At 47.2% G+C, this 17,191-nt stretch overlaps 1 protein-coding gene across 5 annotated transcripts in view; it reads left to right on the top strand.

The window, feature by feature from the left end:
• Positions 1–17,191, top strand: part of LOC135369020 (uncharacterized) — a 142,337-nt gene that overhangs the window by 62,657 nt on the left and 62,489 nt on the right. For all 5 annotated transcript variants that reach the window (XM_064602633.1, XM_064602650.1, XM_064602641.1 and 2 more), the window contains 2 exons: positions 3,550–3,656; positions 10,767–10,869. In XM_064602633.1, coding sequence (XP_064458703.1) covers positions 3,550–3,656; positions 10,767–10,869 — 210 coding nt within the window. The remainder of the gene's footprint in view (positions 1–3,549; positions 3,657–10,766; positions 10,870–17,191) is intronic.

The following is a 17,191-nucleotide window of genomic DNA, read 5'->3' as shown; positions in this document are numbered from 1 at the left end:
GTTATGAGATAATGACAAGCTGAACACTGGGTCCATGGTGACGCATGAACCACATGAACACGTTCGTCCATGAGACAAGACAGTAAACATCGTCGCTTTTACGCATCCTTCGATAAACCTACGAATAATAGATCACACACGTAACATGAAAAACGGTTAGGAGCAACTAATATTTATTCGAACAAGAACTTTCGTGCAGGAGACTGCACTTCTTCAGGTGGCACTAATAGATCAGGAAGCCACAGCCACCGTAATATTGGTATCGGCAGCGTGCAGACAATAGTTCAGGAGCACTTACTGTTCAAAGTTTATGCTAGTTGCGTTCCCGAACACCTCTCTCGCGACCACAAGGAAGCGCACATGTCAGTCTCTGAGCAGCTTCTGAACCGGTTCCAATCCAAGGGGTAAGGATTTTTCCAGTCAGTCATCACATGTGATGAAACCTAGCTGTATTTCACGCCACAAACAAAGGCAGGCAACATGGAATGACCATATGGTGCTTCCCCGCCCCCAAAGAAAAGCAACGAGCAGACGTCTGCTGCGAAGTCCATGGGAACTAACTGTCTTCTGAGAGATGCGGGGTGTGGTTCATATGGCCTTAGAGCACGATCTATGGGTCACGATTATGTGTCCATTATTGCTATCTCCTTGATAAAGGGTGCCATTCGAAAGCAGTTCGCAAGACAAGGCCTAGCTGGGATGTTGTGTGCTGCAGTGGCTACGATAGCAGTCCACTTCTTTCTACGCAAAAAGGCATAAAATACTTTCCAGTGACGGCGATGTTGAGATGCGCACGGTAAATACTTTCAAAAGGAAACTGAATTATTTTCCATTGTATTTAAAGAAACAAAAGGTATCGGTCAACCTTGAACGAATCTTGTAAAAGTAAGCAATGCATAGTAAACTGGTGCATTTGGCTTACAGGGGAAGAAAACGAGAGCAAGCAGGGTCCGACTCTCAACTTGGATTGCTTTGTTCTCTGATTGTGGACACAACTTGCCGCGTCAAGAAAGAAAAAAAAAGCGGGCCGCGCTTACTGGACTGTGGAGTGCAGCTGCTCCCGGCTGCAGAATAAGCATGCACCGCTGATTTAGCCCAGCTGATTTAGCATGATTGTCTCCCTGATTTACTCGGATTACACCAAATGCAGACCTAAGCTGCAAAGTTGCTCTGCAGACAAGGACACGTTAGCCTAAGCTCGCAGCTGGGCAAAATTAATCCAGAGACCCTACAGCTGTGGCGTCGCTGATGACCGCAGTTGTCTCGACGCAAAGCCAACAAAAATACCTTAAGCTCATGGTTACAATATGCCATCAGGAAAGTTGCCCCCTGTCAAACAGCTGAATAGCGGAGCCATGTCTCTAGTAGTTCTCTGATTGATACATTTTTGTTCTGGCATAATATATTCACTTCGCTAGTGCGTGGATGCCACTGGCATGTAGAACAATGAACGAGGAAGGGGTTAGGCCCGGTTTCACCAATGCTGGTTAACTTGAAACCGAGTTCAAGGGTTGTTAAAACTTGAAGTTAACACTCAAATATCTATATTAAACGGTAGGAGCAACTTATTTATTTACACTATGGTAACGAGTCTTTCCTGCATGAGTCTGCCCTTCTTCAGGTTACTTCAGGTTCTTCAGGTTACCTGAAGAACCAGTGCAGTCTCGTGCACGAAAGACTTGTTACCATGTGTAAATAAATAAGTTGCTCCTACCGTTTAATATAGATATTTGAGTGTTAACTTCAAGTTTTAGCAACCCTTGATCTCGGTTTCAAGTTAACCAGCATTGGTGAAACCGGGCCTAACCCCTTCCTCGTTCATTGTTCTACATGCCAGTGGCATCCATGCACTAGCGAAGTGAAGATATTGAAAGAAACGTCAGCTGGTGACATGATGAACGCTTCAGTGACACTAACTGCCTTTGATGAAGCTGAGTTCAGCGTTAAATTCAAGTTAAGGGGACGTTAATCTCTGTTCAAATATTAATCGGCGTAGGTGAAACCGAGCCTTAGTGGTATTGTTCTTTTCTTCTCTAGAGGGCATGTTCCCTGACGCGCACGTCCAGGCAATGGTTCCTCTATCCAATATTCACATTATGTGTGCTGTCTTGATAGAGCACACAGTGGCATCCATGCACTAGCGAAGTGAAGATATTGGAAGAAACGTCAGCTGGTGACATGATGAACGCTTCAGTGACACTAACTGCCTTTGATGAAGCTGAGTTCAGCGTTAAATTCAAGTTAAGGGGACGTTAATCTCTGTTCAAATATTAATCGGCGTTGGTGAAACCGGGCCTTAGTGGTATTGTTCTTTTCTTCTCTAGAGGGCATGTTCCCTGACGCGCACGTTCAGGCAATGGTTCCTCTATCCAATATTCACATAATGTGTGCTGTCTTGATAGAGCACACCTGCGAGGTAAATACAGTATGCGTCGTACATTGGATGCCATTCGAGAGTTTTTCCTTTGAATGTTTGTTTGGTAGGTCATATGAAGCTTAGCAAGAGACAATGATATAGACCGTACATGTTCGTAATTGTATATGCCTCTCAGTAGACTTCATTACTTTTAATGGCACATTGGTATTTCCTGTCGGTTTCTGAGCGGCATTTGTGCGTCATGGCCTGTGATTGTTACGGGAGCCCCGAGAGTGATTAGAAAGGACAACGCCAAACAGGTATAGACCTTGTCGCGTTACTCTCAAACCCAGCGACTCGTTCCCAGCGACAACACAACCTATGTAGACTACCAAAATCGCTCTTCCATTGGGATGAATACTGGTTGCCGCAATTTTTAATCAATACGTCTGACGATAACGTTACATTCAATATATATTGTCATCCGGTAAGCATCTGAGTAGCATACGAACGTTTGAAAGATCAAGCAGAAAGGAGATTGCTTGCTTCCGCGTGCGATATGCACAGTTCTTCACGTGAGGAGTGCTGGCCAATGCGATATCTTTTCTACACCGGTTCTCGAGCAGGACAAAATGAACGGGCGCGGCATGAAGACGAACAGACACGAAAATGAACGAATGCAAAAACCAGAAAATGAAGGAACTCTGCAAACGGCAGTCCACACGTGCACAGTTCCTGCGACTACCACGGGGTGGCAGCACGAATGGCGCGCCCATTCCTTGAATCGCGTTTTTGTGTATAACGTTCAAACATCCAGAAGTAGGAAATGAAAAGGACCATGCCTTCTTTTGTAACGGCACAATGTAATGGTGAGTGAAGAAAGTAGACAAATTAGAAAGGGTAAAAAATTGGGCTGTATGGTGGGACATTAATATTGGTAAGAACATAAAAAGGAGTACATAAAGTACATACATCAATAAAGATAAAGAAACCTACACATGAAAGGAATGAGTCAATCAACGAGAGGTGGAAAGAACAGCAGAGGGGTGAGCAGATATATGCAGCTGAAGTTGGATAATGTAGTCTCTGGTTTGGTTTGGTTTGGGCATGTGCACCCTTGGCTTGTGTTCCGGCGCGCAGCGGCTTTGATGCGAACAGCTTTAATTAGTGGTTCGCTCATCGTTCCCTTCCAGAGCATGACTACTGAGTACAATGGTGGGTACTACACGTTGTTCAAGTTCAAGATCAGTAACATCGCCGCGCGTCCGAAAATTCAAGAGTTCCTGTGGAGGGCAAGTCAGTGAGTATGGCCCAGACCGGCACGTGAAATTATTTGACACTACTAAAATATAGACATTATGATCACACTGTATTTCTGCAATCAATGGTACACTAATAACGTTAAAGAATAATTTCTAGAACAGTGAAACACGAGCAAATACCGTATGCATTATGCATACGACGGAGCTATCACAGGGTGGAACACACAACCACTTAAAATTCACTTATAGAATATTCTACTGGTCCTTTTTGTCGTAGTATGCCTGTGCGGGTTCAGTGCAAAACATTCGAACACCGGATGGAAGGATCACAGGATGAATGGAAACATCAAACGTGGGGCCAGCCTGTCAAAAGTGGTCACCTGGGGTAAACCATAACGGAAGTAGACGACTTGGCAGTGTCCCTTCGAGTTCCCATGCTGCTTTGCACTTGGTGACAAGTGTATCTATGTGAAATCGTCCTATATCATTGGTGACCTTAGATGATATGCTGAAACATTCCGTGGGTTGTTTAGTGAATGCATGTTGAACTCTGGTTCAAACTTGCACGCGTTATTAAAAACCCAGCTCAGCGCATATCATCGGTAAAGTCGTGCCAACATTCTCGAACAAGTCGGTTCCCTTATCTGTATTGAGCATCCACAACAGTTAACGGGGGTAAACGGCAGTGTGTGCGCCTTACCTCAAACTGTACAGACAAACGGCTCAGATTTCTTTTTTTTTCTTTCAGATTTCTTACTGGTCTTTTTTTGAAGACCAGTAAGACTAAATTTGGACACTTATTGAATGAGACCTCCCTTACTCTATAAGAATATATCAGAATTGATTCGGTGCATTAGTCTGTTTATTTTATGCACCCGCCCCCTCAGTGATACTGAACCCCAAAGGGGAAAAATAAATAAATACTGTCCCCATAGGACATCTTTGCTAGTCAGGGCTGGCTCCGTAGTGGGTATTAAGAGAGTTGGCACTTTTATAGATGTGGCTTTGATAGGTGACACCATGCACGCGCTGTATTACACACTGGGGTATTCAGGGGGAAAAAATCTACGCGTCATACTTGTCGAAATATAAGCGTTTAAAGGCTGCTGAAATGCATGGGGCGCTTTTCCGACGATTTCACGACGCGCGTGCGCTTGTGGAGCGAAGTAAACAAGGTGTTCACACCACAATTTGCGGGAAAGAACTGAGGGTTTATTCCAGTGGCGGTTGCCACCAAAAACGAAAGTGGAAAAACGTGCAGCGTGCAGGCCGCGGCTTAACGATGGCGATGCGGGCCGCTACACTGCCTCCCCCCCAGACTCCGAGAGGAGCGGTCAGCCCAAGTGACATGTCTGGTGGCGCTCAGAGAAGGCTGAGTGGGGAAGGGAGGCGGGAGGGGTACTGGGGGCTCGGGTGGCTCCACAAAGGCTGGCTTGAGTCTGTCCAGGCTGACGGTTTCTGCTTTGCCATCAACCGAGATGGTAAAAAACTTGTCCGAACGCCGGAGAACGGGGTGAGGGCCGGTGTAAGGTTGCTCAAGCGGGCGGCGGACCCTGTCACGGCGCATGAAGACATGCGAGGCAGAAGACAGCTGCTGGGGGACAAAGGAGGATCTGGGCGAGGGAACACGAGGTGAGGCAGGACGGACGTTTGCGAAAGCGCGACGAAGCGTGTCGACGTAAGTTCCGGGGGGAGTGGAGACCTCTGTTACGTCAAAGAAGTCAGCCGGGAGCCTGAGGGTAGTGCCGTACACCAGTTCGGCCGCGCTGCAGCCGAGGTCGGCCTTGACGGATGCGCGGATGCCGAGGAGGACGACGGGCAAGGCAGATGACCAGTGGGCGGTGTCCTCGTGGGCCATGATGGCACCCTTTAACTGGCGATGCAGGCGTTCTACCATACCGTTAGAGGCCGGATGGTAGGATGTGGTGCGAATCCGTCGCGTGCCCAGGAGTTGGAGGAAAGCGGCAAAAAGCCTCGCTTCAAACTGGGCGCCACGGTCCGTGGTGACGACAGCTGGGGCTCCGAAACGGGCAACCCAGGTCGAAAGGAAGGTCGAGGCGACAGTGGCGGCGGTGGCGTCGGACATGGGGGCCGCTTCTGGCCATCTGGTAAAACGATCGACGGCAGTTAGGAGGTATCGATGTCCAGCAGAGATGGGGAGGGTCCGACTATATCAATGTGGACATGTTCGAAGCGGGAGTCCGGGGGCAGAAAACGTCCCAGTGGTGCAGACGTGTGCCGCGTGATCTTTGACCTTTGACACGCGGAGCAGGCGGCTACCCAAGATCGGATATCTGCGCGCATCTTCGGCCATACAAAGCGGGTAGCAATCAGTCGCTGTGTTGGGCGCGCTCCCGGGTGCGATAGGCCATGTAGTGAGTCGAAAACTGCGCGGCGGAGGTCGGGTGGCACGTAAGGACGAGGTGGAGTGGTGCTGGTGTCACAGGAGAGTAGAAGGTCTGTGCCGGGAACGGGAAAGTCGTCAAGACGCAGAGATGTTGTCGAGCTACGCAGGGCCTCAAGCTCGGGGTCATTGTGCTGGGCGCGGGCGAGAGCTTCTGACGATAGCGTCTGGACGGTGGCTACGCGACTCAGGGCGTCTGCTGGACCATTTTCCGATCCGGAGACGTGCTCAATGCGGGAGGTAAATTCGGCTAGAAAAGCGAGGTGGCGCGTCTCACGAGGAGAATAGCGGCTGCTGGCCGATCGCAGGGCGTATGTCAACGGCTTATGATCAGTTAGAATGGTGAAATCCCGGCCTTCCAGGAAGTACCGGAAGTGCATGACTGCGAGGTAAGCGGCTAAGAGCTTCCTGCCGAAAGTGCTATACCGCGTCTCCGCGGGCTTCAGGGCCTTTGAGAAGAAAGCAAGAGGTCGCCAGCCTGTTCCGACGTGCTGCTGCAGCACGGCGCCGACAGCTGTTGCGGAGGCGTCGACCATAAGTGCGGTGGCTGCATCGGGCGTGGGATGGGCCAGAAGGGTTACCGATGACAGCAGCGACTTGATGGACGTGAAGGCGGCAGAAGCAGTGTCGGTCCAAGAGAGCGGAAAGGAAGTGTCCCGGGACTTCCGCTTGCGGCGCTTGCGACCGCGGGAAACGTGGTCTTGGGACAGCATTTCTTCGAGGGGGCGCAGCGTGTGGGCACAGTGTGGGACGAATCGCCGATAAAAGTTGACGAGTCCTAAGAAACGCCGGAGCTGGCGCACGGACTGAGGTTGAGGAAAATCGAGGATGGCGGCGATCTTCTGCGGAAGCGGAGATATGCCCTCGGCAGAGACAGTGTGACCGAGGAACTCTAGAGATGGTACTCCGAACTCGCACTTCGCGACGTTGACGATGATCCCGTGTGCAGCAAGCCGTGAGAAAAGTAGCCGGAGGTGTTCGATGTGCTCGGCAGGGTCTCGACTGGCAACAAGGATATCGTCTATGTACGCGAAGACGAACGGCAGGCCTCTGGTAACGGTGTCTATGAACCTTTGAAATGTTTGGGCGGCGTTCCGAAGGCCGAACGGCATGCGGACGAATTCGAAAAGGCCGAACGGGGTGGTAATGGCCGTTTTCGGCACGTCTTCGGCGGCGACGGGTATCTGATGGTAGGCCCTCGTAAGATCAATTTTCGAAAAGGTTCTCATGCCGTGGAGGTTGCCGGTGAAGTCTTGAAGACGCGGGAGGGGATAGCGGTCAGGAATGGTAACTAAGTTTAGGGCGCGATAGTCACCACAAGGCATCCAGTCCCCGGTCTTTTTGGGGACCATATGGAGAGCCGAGGACCAGTTGGCGGAAGAAGGGCGAGCGATGCCGATCTCCAGCATGTGCTGAAACTCGGCCCTGGCAATCTTCATTTTCTCAGGTGCCAAGGGGCGTGGTCGAGAGAACACTGGTGGGCCGTTCGTCACTATGTGGTGCACAACCTCGTGGCTCACGGGCTTCGTCCAGTCCGGAGACTGCGTGAGCGATCGGTACTCGCGGAGAAGTGCAGCATAGGGAGCAGGAACGGCTGGAAGGGATGTTCCGCAGAGGTCGCGACAAGGTTGTGCGGCAGATATGGCGTGGACGTGAAGGTTGGTGTTGTCATCGACGAGAAGGCGGCGGGAAACGTTCACAGAAAGGCCGAAGTGATGAAGAAAATCCGCGCCGAGTATCGGCTGTGAGACGCTAGCGACGAGAAACACCCAGGGGAAGACTCTTCGTAAACCGAGGTTAACGTTGAGGAGCTGTTCTTTGTAGACAGGTATGGTAGTGTTATTAACGGCCATCAAGTGAAACAGCGGCTCACGACGCCGCTCATTAAGGGATGCGGGCAAGACGCTAGCAGCGGCCCCGGTGTCGACAAGGAACCTAGTTTTGGTGGAACGGTCGACAACGAAGAATAGGCGACTTGCAGCTTGAGGAGGGGAAACGCCGGCCGCCATCAACGGTTCCCGGGTGAGTTTCCCGGCCAGCCGCAAGGGCGCGTACATCGCTGAGCGGCGTCGCCGAAGCGCTCATGGTACCAACAAGGTGGTGGGTTGGAGTCGTCGAACGGAGACTGGCTTCGGCCGTCTTGTCTTCGCGGAGAGTGGCGGAAACGACGGGAGCGGCTGGATCTTCTGGGAGACCGGCGACGGCTATCGGGGTAGCGCAGGGCAGCGACAGTCTCGGAGAGGCGTTGGATATCCGCTCTCACGGCAGCCATGTCGCTCGTACTCGCAAAGGCGGCAGGCGAAAGCGGCGGCACCGTGCCCTGCTGCAGAAGGTCTGAAGAGGAAGTAGGGTGGTTATGGCCGACGGCGCTTATGCTTGCTGCAGGGGAAGCGACCTCCATGACCTTGTCGGCAAGGCCGGCCAAGTCACAAAGTGGCAAGCTGGCGGCTGTAGTGAGAACCATCTGTACGGTTGGGGGTAGCCGTTGCAAAAATAGCTCGCGAAGCAGTGCTTCGTCGAAAGAGGCTGAGCGATCCGCCAGGAGAGCCTGCATGGCGCGAAGTAGCTGCGAAGGTCGTCGGTCACCGAGTTCTTCGGCATTCAAGAGCTGCTGCAGGCGCTTCCGCTCTGACATCATAGTCCGCTGGAGAACAGCAGTGCGCAACTGGTCGTAGGGCGCCTGAGGTGGAGGGCTTGCTATTAAGTCGGCAACGTCCATGGCTATCTCTGGTGGTAGGGAAGAGACGATGTGCCGGTACTTGGTGAGTTGGGAAGTAATTCCAGCGAGCAGGAACTGGGCTTCGACCTGCTGGAACCAGATGTGGGGTCCTCGATGCCAAAATGGCGGCAATCGAACAGTGACGTGGGACATGGGAGGCATCGCAGCAGCAGCGGGAGCGGTTGCGCCAGGCGGAGGGTGTTGCTGGTCGCCAGCAGGGTTCATAGCAGCGGTGTTCTTCTCCGGGTCACCAGACCAGGTCACCAGACCGTTCGGGTCACCAGAAATTGTGGAGCGAAGTAAACAAGGTGTTCACACCACAATTTGCGGGAAAGAACTGAGGGTTTATTCCAGTGGCGGTTGCCACCAAAAACGAAAGTGGAAAAACGTGCAGCGTGCAGGCCGCGGCTTAACGATAGCGATGCGGGCCGCTACACGCTCGGCATCCGTGTGACCTCGGAAAAACACGTTTTCGAACGGGCGCGGAGAGACTGCGCCAATATTTGTTGACTGCAGATATTTAAGGCTGGTTTAGAGTCCGACGGAGCGGGGCGTAACTACGCGCAGCGCATCGCCGAGCATCGCGAGCCGTCGCTGGTGAGTTCATAGGTTCATAGTTCGACGACTCTCGGCGAAGCGCGGCGCGGCGTCAACGCGTGACTACGCATGCCGCCGTCGGAGGAGTAGAACAATGCCCTACATCTGGCGCTGGCCAGCGAGCTGTGCACTGCGTGGGACTCGCGTTTCTCAACATGGCGTCGCCCATTGAGCTTTTGATCGAAACGGGAAAGGAATATCTGTGCCTATATAATAAACGACGGATGGACTAGAGAGGCAAGCAAATGAACAAGAACAGCTGGGAAGGCGTGCGACTTTCTTATTGAATTCGGTGTTCATGTTTGGGGGTACCAAACGTACTACAGTAATACAAACATAACAGTGCCAACGATGGGAACACGGATTGTCTTCAGTCGGATTCCAGCACGTGGGTGCAGATATGACTGCTTTCCCGCTACGAAATGTGAAAAGCTCCGGTGCTGTTTTCGTTGCGCTGCGCCGAATCGCGTCGGACTATGATTCCTGTAGGATGAGGAAGCGTGGCGTAGCGAACGCGTCTGTTACCCCTCTTGCTGTAAAACTTGGAATGCAGGTTCACATAGATGTAATTAATTGTCTTTTACATTTATTCGGCATACCTTGAAAACAAAAAGACTTCAATGAAGGAACTCCACACTTTATGTAATGGGAAAGTGATTTTAACAATTACCTCCACCGGAGCTTGCGTTTAATAGCCCGTTGACCAGCTGTCGTGGCATAGTGGTTAGGATGATCGCTTTCCACGCCGGGACTGGGAGGTGACACGGGTTCGAATCCTGTCACCAGCTGTGATGTACGAAGGATTTTCCGAAGACTTTCCACACGTATATCGGCACAGTTGCCCGTGAAGTCTGCCCAGGACGCATACTAACCCCTCTGTCCCCCACTCCTTCCTGCTGTCCTGTCTCCATCTATCCAAGTCTCATAGCCACAGTTGGTTCGCGACGCTAACACGGAACTAAAACAAAATAACCCATTGATCAGCAACTACAAAGAGATAACGGGATATTTCACTTTTTGAGATCGCTGAACGCATATGCAAGTAGCCGAGTACCTTGGTTTTGATATAGCCGTGTACTCACCTCTATCCGGCAGCACACAAGCCTATCATCTCACATTAAACAGATAACTTCACCGCATGACCAGCTGAGAACTAAACGTCTTTCGAAATGATATCATTCATTTTTATGAATCGTTTTGCAGTTTAGCAATTTGCGTATAGAAATTCGTTACGCTGTAGGCTGCGCGTAGCGCGGGTATGCCCGCGTCACGCGCCGCGAGCTTCGGATGCGGGTGGTACATCTGAGGATGATCGTACGAATTTACTTTGCTCCATTCTACTGATATGCTCTTTGGAGTCTGCTTATAAAGCATGCGGCAAGTATATCGTCGATGACATGAGACAGTGACTTCACTTTCTATCTGCAGGATGGACGCAGTGTTTGTGGTCATTGAAACGCTAAGCAAGATCATGCCTAACCCGCTGCTCCCAAATACGTTCTGCGAAAGTCGTGAAAGCAACTATTCCATCGTAAGTATATAGGCTTCAATTTGTTAAGGAGGATAACACACTTTACGTGAAGTACATGCAGTTTTAAGGCCACTCGAAGCATACAATAGGTACGTTTGTCTGTATATGCCACCATCTTGCCCAGTGTACTATATTATCACTGTGTTTGTGAAATCCGATAATGTCTCTGGTAGATCAAAGCAAATTCTCAAATCGGACGCCGCGGAAGTTTCGACAAACTGTGTGTCTGTTCACCTAGCCCTATAGTGCGGCAGCACTGTTCAAAATATCGGAAATACCGATCTGAGACTTCTGTATAGACTGACCTTCAATGGAGCGCTCGACTGCCCATTATGGAGCGTTCGTAGTAAATTATAGGTAATTAGGTGCCCAGTATATCGTTCTCGGCAGCTCTCGCTGACGTCGTGAAAGAAGTTCGGCATGTTAGTTTTTTTTTTTTTTTTTTTGGCTCGACGTCTCTTCTGTCCACACGCCGGAAATGCGCGTGTACTTCCGGCGCCCGCTCACGACGTCGGTCTGCGTCGCCAAGTGAGAGTTTTCCCTTAGAATAGTATTTCACCCCGAACCGCATAACATTATTCAGAGTGTTTATCGCACTGCCCTCTGATTTGTTGATGTCGATTTGTTCTATGTATATGCTGTTTGTAGAAAGTCACAAAAGCTTCCTCCTCCAGTCATGTCGGAAGTGATAACGGCGTTATCATACGCGAGCGATGCCCATGAGCGTGCTACGTCACAGTTGCAGCTTCCTACACCCTTAAAAATGAACTTCATCACATAACACGTTATTAACCAACCGTCATAACGAATGGCATCGTTCTCTACCCTGATTTGTTGAACATTGGAGGCATACGCTCCTTTTGTGACAAAAATCTTAATGAGTTTCTAAAGAAAAGTAAATGACTTTTGACATCACACTCATCAGAGTTTCTGATGACTGGATTTGTGTTTAAAATTGGCCACCGCATATGCGATGAGTACATTTCTGTTGAGTTTTTGACATGTTTCTTTACAGTTACTGTAGAGCTTATGTGTTTCTTGACAGTTTCTGTTGAATTGATAATGTGTTTCTGTTGAAAATTGGGCACTGAATTTCTGATAGGTACCTGATGCACGTGTAGAGTTTTTGACGTGTTTATGCATTATTATACAACAGTGATTGCACTGCGAAACCACAAAATATACCACCACAGAACATTCATTTGAGCTCTCTTGACATCATCGAGGACAAACTGTTCGTCAGCTGAATAACGATGGTCTCGAACTTGCCGCACACACAGTTTGTAAAACTGAATTGATAACTACCATAGCACAAACACTTACTGCAACACATCACACACAAGGACTCTGATATAGTAGAACAAGGGTATCACAGCACATGGCGCGCATATGGCCCACGGTGACCTATTTTGGCCACCAAATATAGCAAAGCCACCTTCTTAAAAGGAATTAAAGTCAAACCAAAAGAAACTGACGATCAATCATGTCAGCTAGCTGTTTCACTGACTTTTCTATTTCCAAGTTGGAACTGTGAGCAAAGGCAACAATACAGTGCGTAAATTGGTGATAATATCAGTGCTCTTGAACACTGTCATAATCGTTTGTAATGCACTACATATTTTTCTCACATCATTTTTCATATTTTCAGCACCTGATCTGAAAAGGTAGCATGCGCAACCATCAGTAAAAGCACTATTTCAGCATACACAGCACGTGTGAACACCGATATTGGAAATGGCCAGCTGCCCTTGCAATCTTGCTGCAGGTGGATATTTTACACAGTGTTGTTCGCAACGAGTTGTGAATTTCAGACAATGTGTTGCGTGCAATACCCTAATCCACCATTAACACCTACCGGTTAGTGCATTTGACCCCTGTTTGATTCATAGCTTCTTTCACACAATTTTCATAACAATCATAGCTTCCAGAGCAATTTACTCGCATGTGAACATTTACCTAAGTTCTTAAACGGAGAATAGGTTTCGTAACCTTTGCAGTGCAATCTGCCTAAAATTGCTTTTTCGACAAGAACACCTACACCGATATTCCCTTATGAAAATGGATTTTGCCTTTCTACAGACTTCTTATGTGCTCTTTATTTCCTACATTGACAGTCTGTTGACTTTGACTTCTTGTTGATCAAGTCAACAGGAATTTCTTAGCAAGCTACTAGGTTACTTAGCAAACTTTTTGCATAGGGAACAACATGAAACGAATAAGGAAATTTAACCTGTTTGATTCACTGTCGCATAAGTATAGTTTATTTTCAAGCGAGCTAAGCCACTTTGTGCTACGAGTGCCTATCAAAGAGCGAGATCCTAGCTGCACACGTCCCTTATGAAAATAAATTTTTCAGGTTTATTGACATTTTTTATATCATTTGACCTCTTTCTCATTTGTTCCCACTTTGATTTCCTGCAGGCTATTGTAAAACAAAATGGATATAGACGCCCTTTGCATTTCATTTTTTCTTTCGAAAATGTCCAAATATGTCGACAACAAGAAGTATCTAAGCTTGATTTGGATTTCTTTTTTCTCCATTATCAAAAGGCAGCATAAAATAGCAAATCAAAAGACGTGCCTTATTTTATGGAAACCTATTGCGCCGAACTGCAGAACATCAATTGAAAAAATACGGTGTAGGGTATCGCCTGCATATAAACTGTATGTACAGATCTCGTTTGAACAGATGTAATTCTGTTCGTCGGCTTTTCTTTGGCTATTTGGCACGGACTTTCTATAGACACCTGTTCAAAAGAAAATCGATAAATTATTTGTCTTTTGTCTCTGCATAGAATTTACTCTGATGAAAACTGTTATGGAAATTCCGTTCAAGTGCATCAATATAGCCTATAAATTTATTGTTGACAAAAACTAGATTTTCTATTGCCGGAGCTATTCATTAATTTCTGGCGATGTCGAAAATCGGCCACCGCATACTTCTTGGAATTCTGTTGAGTTCCTGTCGTGTGAAAGTGTATTGATGATTTATTCAACTTGTGTTGAAAAGCAACACGTGGCCATCATTGGCACGCGTGTGGGGATCATCGAGGATAATCCTCTGCGTCATTCGTAATAGCATAATTAACCAGCGCTTTCACGATGTGCATGTCTGAGCACTTAGTGTGTAGAAAGATCTAAAAGAGACCTTCCCGGAACAGCACCGCAAGCGGTACTGCCCTGACGACCTTTTTGTCAGCCGCGCATTCACAGACACGGCCAACCCGTGGGCGGACCGCGTTATCAAGGGGCCCCTCTCCGGTATATGATGGACCGGCTCCCATGTACCTCCCTCCACTGCTTACGCAGATTTGATGGGACATACTTATTAAAGAAAACAGTACGATATCTTGTCTTGCCAGCTTCCGCGAATCCGAGACTCGATCCTGCTTGCCTCCTCCAAGTCAGAATGAAGGGTGATGTGTCTCAGCTTAATTCAATTACGCATACATACAACACTGGAGTGGAGGATATTTTAAAGTATCAACCCACCATCAAGATAACGTCTGTGTTTATAACTGCAAACTTACATATCAGCGCGTAATTTGCCATCCAGGTTCACATTGATGAAAACGGATATGGCCACCTTACAGCACAACAAACAAACAAACAAACAACAACAACTTTATTTGATAATGGGGATTGTGTTAGAAACACAGATGTTAGCTTGATGGTAAGTTAATACTTCAAGCAATCCCTAACTTCAGTGTTGGTTGTATGGGTAATTCAATTAATCTGATACACATTACCCTTTGTCCTGACTCACGTGTAAGCAGGACTCTCGAATTTCCGGAAGCTCGCAAGGTAAGCAGTATAGCGTATAGTGTTTGTATCCCTTAGGAAGGAAACGCCATTGCTGCACATGCCTTCCTAGCTCCACGTACTACGTGTTCAGAACTGGACGTCCTGAAAGCACTGGCGATTGCGAATGGCACTGAGGACTGCCCTCGATGATCCTACACGTGTGTGAATGATAGCCTGATGATTTCTTCCTTAAATTGTAACTTTCTCCCACACTGCTGCTCTCATTTGTTTCCAAACTCCACAAAATGCCCAAAACTGCTAACACAGCAATGGCCAGGAAACACACCTGCAACGCCACTAGTAAGTCAACAGAAGGGCTTCAGAAAATATGTGCACTGGTACCGCTTTATTTATGCAAAAAGGATATGTAAATTCAATACAAAAGACATTGCCTTTCTGTTGGGAGTGGTCTACAGAAAGCTAAAGGCCATAAGTCAATAGAAAGTAAGCATATAATGTCAACACAAAATTAACAAAAAGTTTGAAGGAAATCAGTTGTTTCTGTTGAGTGTACTACGCAAAGAGTCTGTGTAAATTCAATAGAAAAACATATTGCATTTCTGTTGAGAGTGGACTACAGAAAGTAAACGGCCATTAGTCTGCAGGAAGTAAAGATATGAAGTCAGCACAAAGTTAACAAGAAGTCCTCAGTCCTAAGAAAATCTCTTATTTCTGTTGACTTTGGTCTGTTGACTGGAAACAAAAGCTCAACAACCATTTTGATAAGGGTTCACTACTACACAGAATAAATAAGTAAAAAAAATTGCATACACAGTTGCATAACAACTTCAGATTATTCCCATTTAGTCGCGACAGTAACTTCTTCACATTAACTCTACCGCTAAAGATTGGAAATTCGGAAATTTTGAACTATAAAAGTGAACTATGTTACTTAGACTTAGATAATAATAAAATAACTTATAAAAATATATATATATATATATAAATAAAAAATAACTTAGACACTTAAACATATAAAATCTGCTCAAATACTCATTCCACACTGGCAAGGCTGAGCAGACATTAAGTCGATGGCCGTCGAACATAATCGAACTAAGGAAGTTATGTGGTGCTGTACAAACACTGTTTATAGTTGCTACAACTTTAATTAAACGTGATGCGAAAAATGTCTCCATATATTATCTCCCCTGTACACTGATTCACATAAAAGAAAAAAAGCCTACAGCAGTGAAATTGCAATATCTGTAAAGGCGGAAGACGTGCAGATACCAGTGAAGCTATATTTCTTCTGGAAACTATTGACAGTACATCATGAGCTGTGTGCTTTATTGACAATAATGCCATTCCCTGAAATTTCTCAACGGCCTCGCAGAGTCGAAACATGAAAATACTCCTTCTCATAAAATAAAAGCTCAATCAACATTACGTTAGCGTATACCTAATAATTTGTAGACTAATATGATCACAGTAGCCAGAGCCGTTTCAGCTGCTTCCTTAAACTGAAGCCATTTGTAAAGCGCAGTATGGCAGCATGAAATTGGCCAGTGATAAAGACAATGTGCTTGATGACGTTGAGATCCCCATGTGATGGTGATACAGCCTTACTTTCTCAAAGCATGCATTGTTGATAAGCAGCGTGTAATCAAAACTCAATTATGCATCATTAGTAGTATTCCCAAAGTCAGACACATTACCTTTTCACCTTCGGCTGTTGCCACCCCCTCAGACGACTCGAGGCTCTTCGTAATTTTCGTGGCTTCCGAAACATACCAATGCAGTCTGAAAAATCAGGAGATAAATATCTGGCAGACATCGAACGTGAAGCATAAGAATGTAGTTATGTCTCGCTTATCCGGAGACCTGAGGCATTAAACAACATTCCATGTCAAATTATCTCTAGCAAAGAAATTCTGCTACATCAGGAATTATGCGAGCATGCTGTAAAATAAACGTAACAGGAACACACCGTAGCTGCACACGAAGAAAGCTCAACAACGTATGTTTCCGTGCAATTAATAATTCCGTAAATGTCTGTAATTCCGTGACACAGTGGTGCAAAACGTATAGCTTTGGTATATTCAAAGGCTGCTCCCCCAGGTGAAAAAAATCCCTAAGTGGATCCGTTTGCAAGTCGGTTATGGAACCAGGAATTGATTGCTCGCTTGGAATGTATTTTCAGCTAGGAATGAATTCTAGCTAGGAATTGCTCTCCAGCTAGAAACACGTTTCCATTTTTGAAATGGATACACTTGCAAGGCGGTTATGGAACATGGAATCGATTCCAAGCTAGGAATCGATTCCGAGGTTCCTTCTGAACCAACCTGCAAGTAGTTTATGGAAGCCGAGCCAGGTTTCAGCATCAGTTTCTATTCAGAACTGTTGTTGTGGCTGTGCAGGAGATCGAGCCTGTGCTGCTAGACTGGAATATGTACAGAAGGCCATTGGAGGTAAAAATTGTTACGATACACAAATGACCGACAACTAAATTCCAATCCTAAGTACGTAGTCATGAACACTGCCTATTTAAAATTATTCACCGCGTTACGCATTACCACTA

The sequence above is a fragment of the Ornithodoros turicata genome, chromosome 1, assembly GCF_037126465.1.
Source record: "Ornithodoros turicata isolate Travis chromosome 1, ASM3712646v1, whole genome shotgun sequence".
Taxonomy (NCBI): domain Eukaryota; kingdom Metazoa; phylum Arthropoda; class Arachnida; order Ixodida; family Argasidae; genus Ornithodoros; species Ornithodoros turicata.
Note: the sequence above shows the minus strand (reverse complement) of the source record. Positions and strands in the feature narration are given on the sequence as shown.